Source organism: Haliotis asinina, chromosome 6, assembly GCF_037392515.1.
Source record: "Haliotis asinina isolate JCU_RB_2024 chromosome 6, JCU_Hal_asi_v2, whole genome shotgun sequence".
Taxonomy (NCBI): domain Eukaryota; kingdom Metazoa; phylum Mollusca; class Gastropoda; order Lepetellida; family Haliotidae; genus Haliotis; species Haliotis asinina.
Window position 1 is genome coordinate 14,477,653 of NC_090285.1, and position 13,543 is coordinate 14,491,195.

General features: G+C 41.1%; 1 protein-coding gene across 1 annotated transcript; it reads left to right on the plus strand.

Annotated features, from left to right (window-relative positions):
• The first annotated feature begins 1,032 nt into the window (after window positions 1-1,032).
• Window positions 1,033-12,944, plus strand: LOC137287164 (uncharacterized). The gene is made up of 7 exons (XM_067819330.1): window positions 1,033-1,177; window positions 6,501-6,863; window positions 8,261-8,644; window positions 9,138-9,176; window positions 9,423-9,476; window positions 11,028-11,118; window positions 11,277-12,944. The coding sequence occupies exons 1-7, from the start codon at window positions 1,126-1,128 to the stop codon at window positions 11,824-11,826; spliced, it is 1,533 nt and encodes a 510-aa protein (XP_067675431.1). The 5' UTR covers window positions 1,033-1,125; the 3' UTR covers window positions 11,827-12,944.
• The last annotated feature ends 599 nt before the right edge of the window (window positions 12,945-13,543 follow it).

Below are 13,543 nucleotides of genomic sequence, written 5' to 3' on the forward strand. Positions count from 1 at the left end.
CTGTCACGTTTAACGAGAGGTAAATGTTAACAGACCTTTACCATAGATTTTACATTTGCATCTACATGACGAATTATGCTTAATAAGTGTTAAATATAATATCTTTGTCAGTATTTTGCACCTAAAAGTGACTTTAAGTCTAAATCTTACAATAGCTTTCAAACCGTGACTATACAAAACGAAAAGTAAAGCTATTTGCGTTTACATGCCTAAAACAGTGTGTGTAAGATGTTTACTTTGAATATCTTGATGCATAAAATACATCTGTCCACTGTCGCTTTCCACTGGTATATCTTCCACGTATGCAGCGTGAGTGAGAGAGTTTAGTGTTACACCGCACTCAGCAATATTCCAGCTGTATGGCGGCGGTCTGTAAATAATCGGGTCTGGACCAGACAACCAAGTGATCAACAACATGAGCATCGATCAGCGCAATTGGGAACCGACGACACGTATCAACCAAGTCAGGGAGCCTGACCACCCGTTAGTCGCCTCTTACGACAAGCATGGGTTGCTGAAGGCATATTCTAACCCGGGACCTGTATGCAGAGTGAAATGAATATAGTGTGAGTTTATGTTTACGCCCTTATGCAGCAACATCACGCCGGTGGATACCAGAAATGGGCTTCGCACAGTTTGCCCATTGGGGAATCGAACCCGGGTCTTCAGCGTGAAGAACGAACTCCTTAACCGCAAGACTACCCCACCGTCCATGCTTAAAACTGATGTTCAAAAATGGCATAGTAGATTACGATAATGTTATTTTCCCTTCACAAGTTGAAAATATTTTGAAACAAAAGCCCAATCATATAAACATATCACATTATTCAAACTTTTTTCATAGATGTTTTTTTCCAAAACCAAGAAACGTATATTACAAACAAACGCAAATAAACAAAAAATGAAATAAACAGTTTAGGTCATAACTCACGTGCACTAGTACTCCAAGTTGAAGTCATTTCTATAAATACATCACTGACTCAAAGTCAAGCACTTGGCGTACACGGACACTAATTAGGAGGAAACTTCAACACATGTCTCAGTTGCCACAAGGTCACGCTTCCGTCTTCACCATGAGACAGAGGTCTGTCGATAAAACATAAACACCCACCACCACAAATAACAATGGACATTTGTGCTGTTGTGATACTTTTTGCAGCATTTTGCCAGAGTTCAGGTAAGCTTTGTTTACTGTATTCAACACAATCATTGTGTCCCAAGAAGTAAATGTCATCAATGTGAACGATTAACACAACTCTCTCTCATGAGTATCACATGATGGGAGATACAGGTACACATGACTCTTAATCCTTCCATATGTCAACAGTTTCCCTTCCGATATATCTCTCGTACAATCTGCATATCTACTCACCTGGCTATCCTTCTCTTAATAGCAATACTCTTCTTAATTGTCTTCTGTTTGTCATCCTTTTAATCGCCTACCATCTCGTAAATCTGTCATCCTGTGTTTCTTCTACCGACCCTGTCAATGATTTGTAATGGTTAAGACAACGCTTAATGCGTATTCACGACTAGTTTACAGATGCGTTCAACCCTCGATTTCTGAATCTACTAAACCTACTTTCTTTGACAATCCTGCAATATATATTTATCAATCTGTTCATCGTTTGTCTTATACATGTTGAACATCAAACGAAACGCAAGTTTTGACAAAAAATGAGGCATGTGTAGGTCTTCTGTTTGAAAACTTAGCAAAACGCCAGAATAGCTTTTCTTTTGATGTTCAGTATTTGTGCGTATATATATATATATATATATATATTGTTATAAAATACACCCTAAACATAAACAATATATATCCTGTTCAGACTCTCTTTCGTGCCTTCAGGCGATTACAAACTTATCATTGTGTAAACACCCACTTCTAATAGAAAATATTGACCTCTATTATGATCTTGCCACTGGCCATTAGGACATCGTTTTTTTGTTGGATACCCAGCTACGTAGGGATTTCTGGTAACACAATGGCCGATCTTGCTGCCAAGGCAGCACTCAACAAATCTGTGATGCCACTTCCTATCCCATACTCTGATTACGAAGCTAGCATTAAAACTTACATTGGTGATCTATTGAAGCAGTAGTGAGACAACCAAGTGGGCATAAATAAATTACATGCAATAAAACCTTACACTGGTTATGCCTACTTGGGTTGTCAGTCCAGATTTGAGGAGGTCATCATGCGAAGATGTCGTATTGACCATACGAGATACACTCACGAATATATAGTGAAAGGCGAGGATCGTTTTTGTATTCCTTGTGATGCAAGATTCACGGTAAAAGATGTTCTGCTTTACTGTGTTGAATATTCCATCACAATGGGTAAATATTTTAAACCACGAACTATGATGGATCTTTCTGTTAATAACAGTCCTCAATTCATTATTGCATTTTTAAAAGAATTATATTTGTTAACTGATTTGTAAATAAATATATATTTTATGTTTGGAAGCTTGAATGAGTAACTAAGATTGTTAGTGTCTATATCCTCGACGGAGGTTAAAGTATTGTAAAATTATTGCCCTCCCGAGAGGGTACATAAGTCGAAAATCATATTTACAGTACATTACAACTTGCCGTTGTTTTAAATCCTAGCATATGTTTATTTTCATTTTGTCTAAATGTGTCGAAATTTATAACAGTTGAAGGGATGGTGTAAATCCAGCTAGGGTCCATGCAGGAAGCAAATGCACTGTAAGTTCCCCTGGTCCCTGGTATGGAGATTTACCTTCAGTTTTTGGCGATCTATGGCCCATTTTTTATACCGTCTTGTCCGCATTTGAAGTCAAGTCTTAGAGATAGACGATAGTTTTACTTTTGAATTACTGTGATGTGCTAGTTGATTTTACTGTCCTTCGTTGACAGATTTTTTTTGTAATTTACATGTATTTCTGGTGGATTTATAACTTGTTTTAGTCCCGATATGGCTGAATTATTGCCGATGTGACTTTAAATTTTAAATCTCTCACTCACTCTACTAGGCGTCCTTTACCCTCTACTGCCTACTATCTTGTCAATGTGCCATGCTGTATTTTTTCTATCAAACCAATCCATAGGTCTCTCACATTTTCGATATACACCTTTTATTCTTTTTACAATTCTGCAATATATATTTATTATTCTACCTGTTCGTTGTTCTGTTCATGTTGTTATAAATCGTCAGTGTGTCCCTTCAATTTTTCAAAGTCTATCTATCATACTACCATTATGTACTTCGTACATATTTTTCCAAATCTTCTATATCGCTTTTTACAATCCTCCAGTATATACAAATCATTTTACCACAATTCGGTTACACGACAGCTAACTGTAAATAATCGCTTCTGGATCAACACAGTGATTGACATTATGAGCGTCCATCAAGTCAGCGAGCTTGACCACCGAACTTTATCACTTAGACACATCCAGGTTGCTTAATTCCTATTCTAACCCGTTCTCCGCAGGAGTGAGTGAGTCAGTTTTATGCCGCACTCAGTAATATTCCAGCCATATGGTGGCGGTCTGTAAATAATCGATTCTGGACAAGACAATCCAGTGATCAACAGCATGAGCATCGACCTGCCCAACTGGGAACCGATGACATGTGTCGACCAAGTCAGCGAGCCTGGCCACCCGATCCCGTTAGTCGCCTCTTACGACAAGCATAGTCGCATGTTTATGGCCAGCATAGGTTGCTGAAGGCCGGCCTATTCTACCCCGGGACCTTCACGGGTCGTTCTCCGCAGGAGCTTTTGTAAATGCGTTCCAGTGTTCATATTGCTTAGAGTTTACAGCCGGAGGAAGCACACGTGGGTCAGGCGTCATGATGACAGTCACACGCTGTGCACTGCAAGTGTCACATAGGTCCCCGCAGCACGGTATGAGGCGACCCTCGCGCATCCGGCCAGGAAACAAGTCGTTCTCATATAACCGCAGGAAATCACCTCGCTGATATCCATTTGATGCATTTCGGGAGGCCAGGCTCTCGACCCCATCTAAATATATAAACAAAACATGTATTCATTTTTGTGTCCAGCATAACGGTATTAGAATTTGGTATCAATTAGTGCTCATTTCGCACAGCGTGAGGAGAAAGGTGGCACAACTATGAAGGAAGAGAACGTTAATGTAGCACTTGTGTTATCAATAGAAACATATATGTATATAGTAGTAGTAGTAGTAGTAGTAGTAGTAGTAGTAGTAGTAGTAGTAGTAGTAGTAATAGTAGTTGTCGAAGAAGAATGATTGGTAGTACTAGCATTAGATTTGTGTGTTGTTTGAGGCCGTACTATATGTCGACGGTCAGTACAGTCAGGGTTAGGGTTAGTCAGGAACCTACTACTAGGGTTTGTTAGATCCACTGTAGGAGTGTAACGAATACCACTGGGGGTAAGTTTACTTAGACTGACGGTCTGTAAATAGCTGCATCTGAATCAGATGGCCAATAAGCCAGTGATGAATAGCATGAGCCTCGGTCTACGTAACTGGGATACCGTGGCATGCGTCACCCAGTTCAGCGAGCCTGATTACTGGCTAGTCTAACCCAGATCTTCACGGGTTTGTATTAATAGAGGTAGTAGCATATTACCTACTGTAGAGCTAGTAGGAACATTAACGGTAGACGTAGTAGCAGAATTAATTATAATAATAGTAGCTGTAGAATCAGTTGTATTAGAAGCACAGGTGGAAATACTGGCAGTAGAAGTAGCAGTAGTAGCAACAGAAGGAGCGGTAATAGCTGTGGTATAGAATTTAATAGTAGAAGGCTTAGCAGAAGTAGTAGAAATGGTAGTTGTCGTAGAGGCAATAGTAGTAGATGTAGTAGAAATAGGAATAGTTAGAAATGGGTGTGAGTGAGATTGGTGTTATGCCGCACCATGCAATATTAAAGCTTTATGGCGGCGGTCTGTAAATAATCGAGTCTGGACCAGACAATCCAGTGATCAAGGACATGAACAACGACCTGCGCCATTGGGAACCGATGACATGTGTCAACCAAGTCAGTAGCTCGACCACCCGATCCCGTTAGTCGCCTCATACGACAAGCATAGTCGCCTTTTACAAGCAAGCACAGGTTGATGAAGACCTGTTCTTCCCCGGACCTTAGCGGGTCAGTGAGTGCGTGAGTTATAATTTAACGTCACCTGGGCAATATGTCAGCCATAGAGTGACAAGTATGGTTTACAATGAATAGAAGTTGTTAAAGGTCACATGCAACCATAAAATACAATTATAGCACAATTATCACTTATTTATGTCATAGAATTTACATTGTTGACTGTGAAAAATTGAGTGAGTGAGTTTGGTTTTTACGCGGCACTCAGAAATATTCAAGCTATATGGTGGCGTCTGTAATTAATCGAGTCTGGACCAGACAATCAAGTGATGAACAGCATGAGCATAGATCTGCGCAAAAGGGAACCGATGACATGTGCCAACCAAGTCAGTGAGCTTGACCACCTCATCCTCTTTCGACAAGCACAGTCGCCATTTATGACAAGCATGGGTTGCTGAAAGCCTATTCTACCCCGGACCTTCGAGGGTCGACTGCGAAAAAAAACATATAAACACAATTATAAGCGTACAATTGCGAATCAAAAGTGCAATATTTTGTACTTGAGTTTACTTCTATCGAAACGAAGCACCAATGAAACCGAACCCAGTCTGTCATTGGTTGGTTTATTTACCGATACACTGAGGGCTCATTGTGTGTATATTGAGATGATCTGTTTGACTGGCAGTTTACAAATATGGTGAGTTATGAGAAAGTAAGATTCTTTATAGATAACAAGAAGATAAGCAAGAATGACAACGATACATATGCTACATTGCTGTTGATGATTGAGACAACGCCATAGAATAACATTCAGTAACTCATTCGGTCTTTGTTTAAAACGTTTGCTCGTCACGTCTAAGACCCAGATTCGACGCCCATTTCGGTTACAATATGGGATATATGAGGCACATTTCTTGTGTCCCAACACTTGGAGCCAAACTCGCTTATCTAACGAGTGGTTCGGTGCTTTCATTATCGGACGAAATGCCCATTTCTTGTGACGAGGAAGAATAATGATTTCAATGGTATTTCAAATATGTGCTGTTGTTCAGCCTGCCTGTTTGGTTGACATGTGTCATCGGTTCCCATCGATTCGATGCTCATGGTGTTGATCACTGGATTGCCTGGTCCAGACTCGATTATTTGTAGATCTCCGCCTTATAGTTGGAATACTGCTGAGTGCGGCGTAACACTAAACTCTCTCCCCCTCTCTTGTATGTCTGGGTCATGCACTTGGCAACTTTTGGGAACGCTGCAGCATAGGTGCAATAAGGTACACGCAGCAATAGGGTAGGCCAGTAGTTACAGCGTTCGCTCATCATTCCGAATGCCTGAGTTCAAGACAGTATGTGAAGGCTATCTTGGACGTACATTGTGAAACACAAAAGATTCACTCACGAGATTTTGTAATTCAAGGCCCACTAACTCATGTTTTAATGTAAATCAGGATTCCATTTTGGCGTCTCCAACGCCTGCTACGGGCAGGGGCCCTGTTCCCGCCATGAGCTGACCTGTGGAAATACTGATCGTCTGGCCATCATATCAGCCGTCCATGGTTTCAAGAGGAAGGAATCCCTTTGTCCAAGCCTTGCCGTGAACACCTGTTCTTTCAACACTAAGTTCTGCTGCAAAGAAGACGAAGTTTATGACTGCACCTTTCCCTTCAAGAACATCTACATGAGATCGCTGTATGAACAATGTTCTGGGAAATTCAACTGTTCCTACTACACAGATCGTGTCCAGGAAGCTTGCACCTTATCAACCCGTACATTGTCATCCTTTTCGTCCATCAGGTTCAGCTGTATATCAGGTATATTACCAAGTGCTGAAATGTCACGTGTGTGCATGTGTTTGTGTGTGTGTGAGAGAGAGTGTGTGTGTGTGAGAGAGTGGTTGTGTGTGAGAGATAGAGAGAGTGTGTGTGAGAGAGTGTGTGTGTGTGAGAGAGAGAAAGCGTGAGAGAGAGAGCGTGTGAGAGAGTGTGTGTGTGTGAGAGTGTGTGTGTTAGAGAGAGAGTGTGTGTGTGTGTGTGTGTGACAGAGAGAGAGAGAGAGTTGTCATAGTGTGGTTGCTTGAACTGGTATCGTTTATACTGCAGATTTCATAGCGCCTGCCAACAGTATAATTAATTATGTCGCTGTTTTAAGAAAAACACCCATCTGCACTCTGTATTTTGACATCTCACACAGCATGCCTTTTGTTTATATCCTGAATACCAAACGCAAGCCACGGTAACATGAAGTACCACACATTAACGCCTAATTGTACAAAACGACTGAGGGTGGAACCGCAGACTTCTGCTCTTTGGGTGGATACTCTGTCCATAAGAGCCTGTGGACAGTTGAATAGTAAGAACACGTATCATTGGCGGGAAGATCTCAAAATATACCTGGCTTGAGTATATAACAATGAAACGTGATGTGAAAATGATGTAAATCGAGAGCGAATATCCTTGATGGCATCAGTTGTTCGAGAAAGGGGTAAGCATGATCTAGAACTAAATGTGACATCCGCTGCTCAAACAATTTGCCAAGCGTGTAATTCCATCAATAAATGGATTCCGAGAAAGCCTGTTACAGCAACGTCCAGGTAACGTGAAATGTAACCTTTGTGTGAGAATTTATAAAATTAAAGGCGTGCTTATTGCCTTTAATGGTGTTACATTCAGTTGTCCACTTTCAGTGGGTTAGCGATCTCAGTGACATGGTTAGTAGGGAAGCAAACTCCATATGGCATTGAGGTGATCAAATGAAGGATGTATACCCCGCAGACACCAGATTCTGTCGCAACTTAATTATTCAGTCATATTATCCACACAACAAATATGTAAAATGTGCTCATAGTTTTCTAATATAGTACACTTGTATGCTTTGACAATATCAATCAAATCGTGATTCTTTCTTTTCTACTGTATGACCCGTGAAGGTTCCGGGTGAAATAGGCCTTCAGCAACCCATGCTTGCCATAACAGGCGACTATGCTTGTCGTAAGAGGCGACTAACGGGATCGGGTAGTCAAGCTGGCTGACCTAGTTGACACAAGTCATCGGTTCCCCATTGCGCAGATCCATGCTCACGTTGTTGGTCACTGGATTGTCTGGTCCAAACTCGATGACTTACAGACCGCCGCCATATGGCATGAATATTGCTGAGTGCGGCGTAAAACTAAACTCACTCACTCAATTTTCTAGTTTATATTTTCACACAGAAACAGAAATGGTTGATTTTGACACCGTCGGCTCGACGCGAGGAAAGTCAGTGTTTCTTGCCTTTGACCCCGAGCTTTACCTTAGGAACTCTGACAAAGTCCAACAGTACTCTTGTCGGGTGGAACCAGCAACGTCATCCACCCCAGTCAACGTTTCCATCAACGCCCTCGATATCCGCTTCGATAAGATGGGAGAGAAATGCTCAAGCGTTCTCATACGGCAGAATGATGGTCACGTTACCAATATCACCTGTGGTCCGTATGGCAGACGTACATTTCTTTCTTCGGTGACACATATAGGAGTGTCCTTAACCCCTATTGACCTACTTTTGAACCTAGTTCCAGAAAATCTTCCTGGATATGTGTGGATACATGTGGAAGCTGGTAGGTAACACATTTGAAGCTTCTCACAAAAGATACCTTTCAGACTGAACTTGTGTCAACGCTCCGTGTTGATAATCCAAACAACAAAACAAAAATAAAGCTAGTTAAAAGACCGACCATTAAATTTTATCAGTGCGTGAGTGTGTACGTGTACGCGTGTGTGCGTCTATACATGTTTTGGTTTCACATTTAATCGGCATTAAAGCTCATGCCAGATCGTTTTCTCCAGTCATTTCTGCAATATGATTTTGCGACACTCAAGATCCCCTACACGAATATCAAATAGTAACTGTTGCTCACTCACAGTGTCGGTGTTTTGATTTATAAGAACGTGTTTTGATTCATAAGAACGTATTCATTACACTGCTATGAGCATAATTCTTATAGAATTTGATCAATTGCGTGACATACATTTATTTCTTTTTACGCAATATATTTGAACAAGAAGACGTTTGGCTCAGTAAAATGGGTATCAATATTTTTTTTGTTTCAGAGTACACGGAACTTGAACTTCGTTGTGGAGCTCTTGAAGGTGGAACTTACATTAATAATAATACAATTATATCTTGAAGTAATACACATACTATTACTTAAATGATAGCAATAATAAAAATTAGTGAGGTTTTCTGTTGTTTGACACTATCATTCCTCTCACTGACATAAATTTAAATATATAATTTATACATTCAATCAACAATTACGGTTTGTTGTCCTACTTTAGTTATAGTTCCGAACTTAAAAAGAAATCATTTTAAAACACGAGTCTCTCTTTCCAAAGCTTGGTGGGGAGACGATTGGCCCGCTGGTGACAGAAAGGTTCTCAACACCCCAGGTAAATTCAGAAACATCAAGGTGGCTCGTCATACGCCCCTAAATAGGTCACGACACGTTAGGAGACCTTAGTTTCATCCCTTTCCGAATGTTCTCATAGTTGTCCGATGACACTAAAGGATAGCAAATTTCCTATCTATCCATCCCCGATTTAAATATTACGATTGCCATCAGGGGTGACACTCAAGCATGGCTGTACACTTTGTCAGGTCTAGTAAAGTCGTATTTGGGAGCGCTCACTTTGGAAACAGGCCCAGTTCCAGAATATACGATTGTCACCGGAAATGTGGTACCGGAAGTAAGCCGGGTCCCGTCTAGCATAACACAATGTTGGCGCAATCGTAACTACTCGTCGACCTACAAGAAGACTCGTAACCCTCTCGTACACCATTACTGCCAAGATTCGTGGTAAATCGCGCGTAGTAAAACGCATTTCAAAATATGAAAATGGCGGTACCGTTGAAATTTGAAACTTCGCTAAACTATACCATGCACAACTTAGACATCACGTTTGAAGGAAGAACAACTTTCAACAGTGAAACATATTTGCAAAAGGAAATGACCGTATTGCTGTTTTGCCCATGGGATGTGGGATATTCTTAAAGCCACTTTTGGAAATTCAGAGTTATCTTTCTTAGCTAAAGGTACTAGACTGTTTTCTTCTCCATGCCCGTTTGCGCTTAGACAAGACCCAGTCGTAAACATGGCCACGAAAGGGGAACGAGACGCAAGGTGACTTGCCGGAATGACACGAGTAGTTACGAATGATGTTGGCGCACACAAACGAAGCCGGGAGCCAGCACAGTACCGGAAGTAGCACCTCTCTACAGGTTCAATACATTCGTTTCCACTGTATATTCCGCTGTTTGAATACACGATATGATGCATGAGAAAACGCACTTGCAATTTAAATTACAATAAGTATTTAGTGATGTATCGCTTCCTTGCTTAACCAACAACACTGAATGTCTATTAAATGAATCTGAGACGTGTTAATACATGTATGATGTTACCATCAATTTTACGTTAACACTTTTTGCGGTTTAGTTTGTTTGTCTATTGTTTAACACCGGATTATCCGCGGTGTGACAGCATGAGTGTGTGAGAGCATACTGTGCTGCAGTTGCGTCAATAGACGCTCATGGTATTAGTCACTGGTCTCTCTGGTCAAGAAAGTCGTCATGTAGCTACATCTATTATGAGTGCGGTGTAAATCAACAAAAATAATATAAAAAAAATTTAAAAAATAACAAACAAACAAACAAAATACACACACACACACACACACACACACACACACCCCAAAAAAAAAAACCAAAAAAGAAAAAAAAATAAAGAAAAAAAAAACACCCAAAAAAACCAACAACATCAGAACAAACATAATTGCCATTCCTTTCAAAGGCAACAAAATAAAGGGCGAGCTACCTCTCCTGTACATGACATCTGTCAAAATCTGTTGATCACATCGTAGATTCTTCACTGCATGTTTTATGGTTTGTTTCACCAAGATATTGATCCATAAAATAATTCACTACTGGTCTATTGTTTTCAGATAATACTTCTATGACAGCAGTGATAGGTGGCGTTCTAGTGTTGTTGGTTCTAGCTGCAGTGTTGGCCGGTGTCATTATTTGGAAGAGGAGGTAAGTGTTGAACGTGATTTTCACATATGATGGCAGTGCCGTGTGTCGTAGCTGATCCTCCATGCCATGACAGACTTACTGAACTAATACGAACAAATCGGGTTGCCTCGTTTGATCAGTGTATGTCAGACACCATATATGAATCTCACATGTTGCAGGGCGAATGTGACGAAGTATCTCCAGACAATTCCTCTGAACGAATCAATTTCCAAGGAAGATGTGGAACGGAGACTCCGAGCCCAGAGCGGTTGCAGTGAGACAATCGATCTAACAATCCAACAACCTGATACCATCTCCGAGAAAACCGAAACTCTCCAGGTTCGCCCGGCACCGAAATCAACCAACGAACCCATATATGACCGCATCAAGTTTGCCGACGAAACACCCACCACCTCTGCTGTGGGCGTCTATGATCACCTTCGTCACGTGTTAGTTGACCAGGACAAGGTCGATGGTTATGACAAGTGCTTGGTCGGTATGGTCAAGATAGGCACGGACAACTCGGCTTACGATACAACCGAGTCGGCTTCACGTGACACCGATGACGTCAAGCGTGACGTCGCCTACGACCACCTGAACGGCAACACTGAAGATAAGTCACTGCCTGACAACATCTACGAGAACACAACTCCTAAACCTGATGAGGAGAACCCTTACAATGATGTTGCTGAGAAGGATGATGATAACATGGACCAAACATCAGACTAGTTTACGCTACAGTTCCATCTGGACAAGGGTCCAATCGAATTAGAAACGGAATTACGAATCGAATCTGGTGATATTATTCTAATCACTGTGCATCTCGAATAGTTTTGTAATTCTGTCTAAAAAGTATCGCCCATATCCAGTGGTAAATTTAAGAACAAGGTACGAGAGAATATATCAACCAAATCAGCAGAAGACTCGTTAGTCAAAAGTTTAAAATGGTGATAAGATAATGACCGAAGCAGGTGAGATATTTGTTTTTGACTAATCTGACGTACAAAACAACACGTACACTGATCTGTCCACCCAAGCAAAGATACAGTAAAAGAAAACAAAGCAAATACTTGTAATTTATATGTCCCTTCGTCGGTAAGCCTGTGTATTTACCCAAACTCAGCTTACAATCAGCTAAGTGCCCTATACACAAAAGTATGTTTATCTCTACGACGAGGGCTGGCTCCCTCACTAGTATTCGCGTATGGAGATATACATATATACCTATTATTGGCGCCAGTAAAATGTTACCCCTTTTGCTGTATCGCGATGCATTATGAGATACTGTATGAAATTATACAGATTCTACAATACTGCATCGAAAGGAAGTTACTGAAGTCCCATCACTTTCACATTGCCCGAATTAATATGCCATGTCATGTTGTCTTATGCAAACTATTGAAAAATACACGGCATTGGTGGTCATCGATAATATCGCCTAAGCATTATGGAGTCGGTGTTCTGCTAAGTAACGTTTTGTAATTTTGGTCTTATTCAATTTTCGCCAACATAGATAGGTTATAAAATCATCCGCAAGCAGATACTGTATTTTCATGACATTTCACAAGCTTAACAAAACATGTCACGTTTATATTTGTGCAACTTCACACATAACCGTAAACATATATACAAATGTTACCGTTAAGATAAAGTCCTGTAACATATAACACCTATAGCAACCATAACCTGCTGGTCGGGTTCTACCTTTCAGCCAAGTATTCTATATTGTACACTTCTTTTATAATCATAATTTCACATGATCATTTCTATTGCCGATTTACTTTAACAGTTACTAAACAAATATTTACATGCTTACAATCATAGACAGAATAAACACAAGTAAGGATTTTCTTTTGTTCTTTATTTGTGATACATATAGGGATGAATGAAAGACTCCCTTAAGACTGGACCAATCACCGTATAGAGGGTTTGACCGTCGACCCCTGTGAGATTTCTGGGTCGTTTGCGTGTTCTAGCGGGTGTAGGGCTGTGATGTTGGAACGTCGTATATGTCATTAGGAACACCTGCATGAGATGATGCGCCATAGGAGGGATTCACAGGAGCGTATGCTCCATTCGCTGAATCAGCGTCAGAGATGCCATGATGAGTCGCGTCGTAAGCATTGAGTTCATGATGCCCAAACGATGAGGGATGTTCAAAGTGGTCACCATGGAAGTCTGGTTTGTTTGCAAATGCATTCGGCTGTCCGGTTGCTAGTGGCTGAGGACTAGTGTAGGATGGGGTAGATTCTTCATGGGTGGGGCCGGCATCCTCTTGTCCACTGTGAGCGTACCCGTCCGGGGAATAGTCGCTAGAGGGCTGATCATGGTGAGCAAGTGGGTGAGAGCCTTCGTTGGAGCTAGTCTGAGGTTGGGAGTTTCCAGCAGGGTTGAGATAACCAGTTGACCTTAGTGGTGCCGTTCCCGAGCTAGCAGCATCGGAATT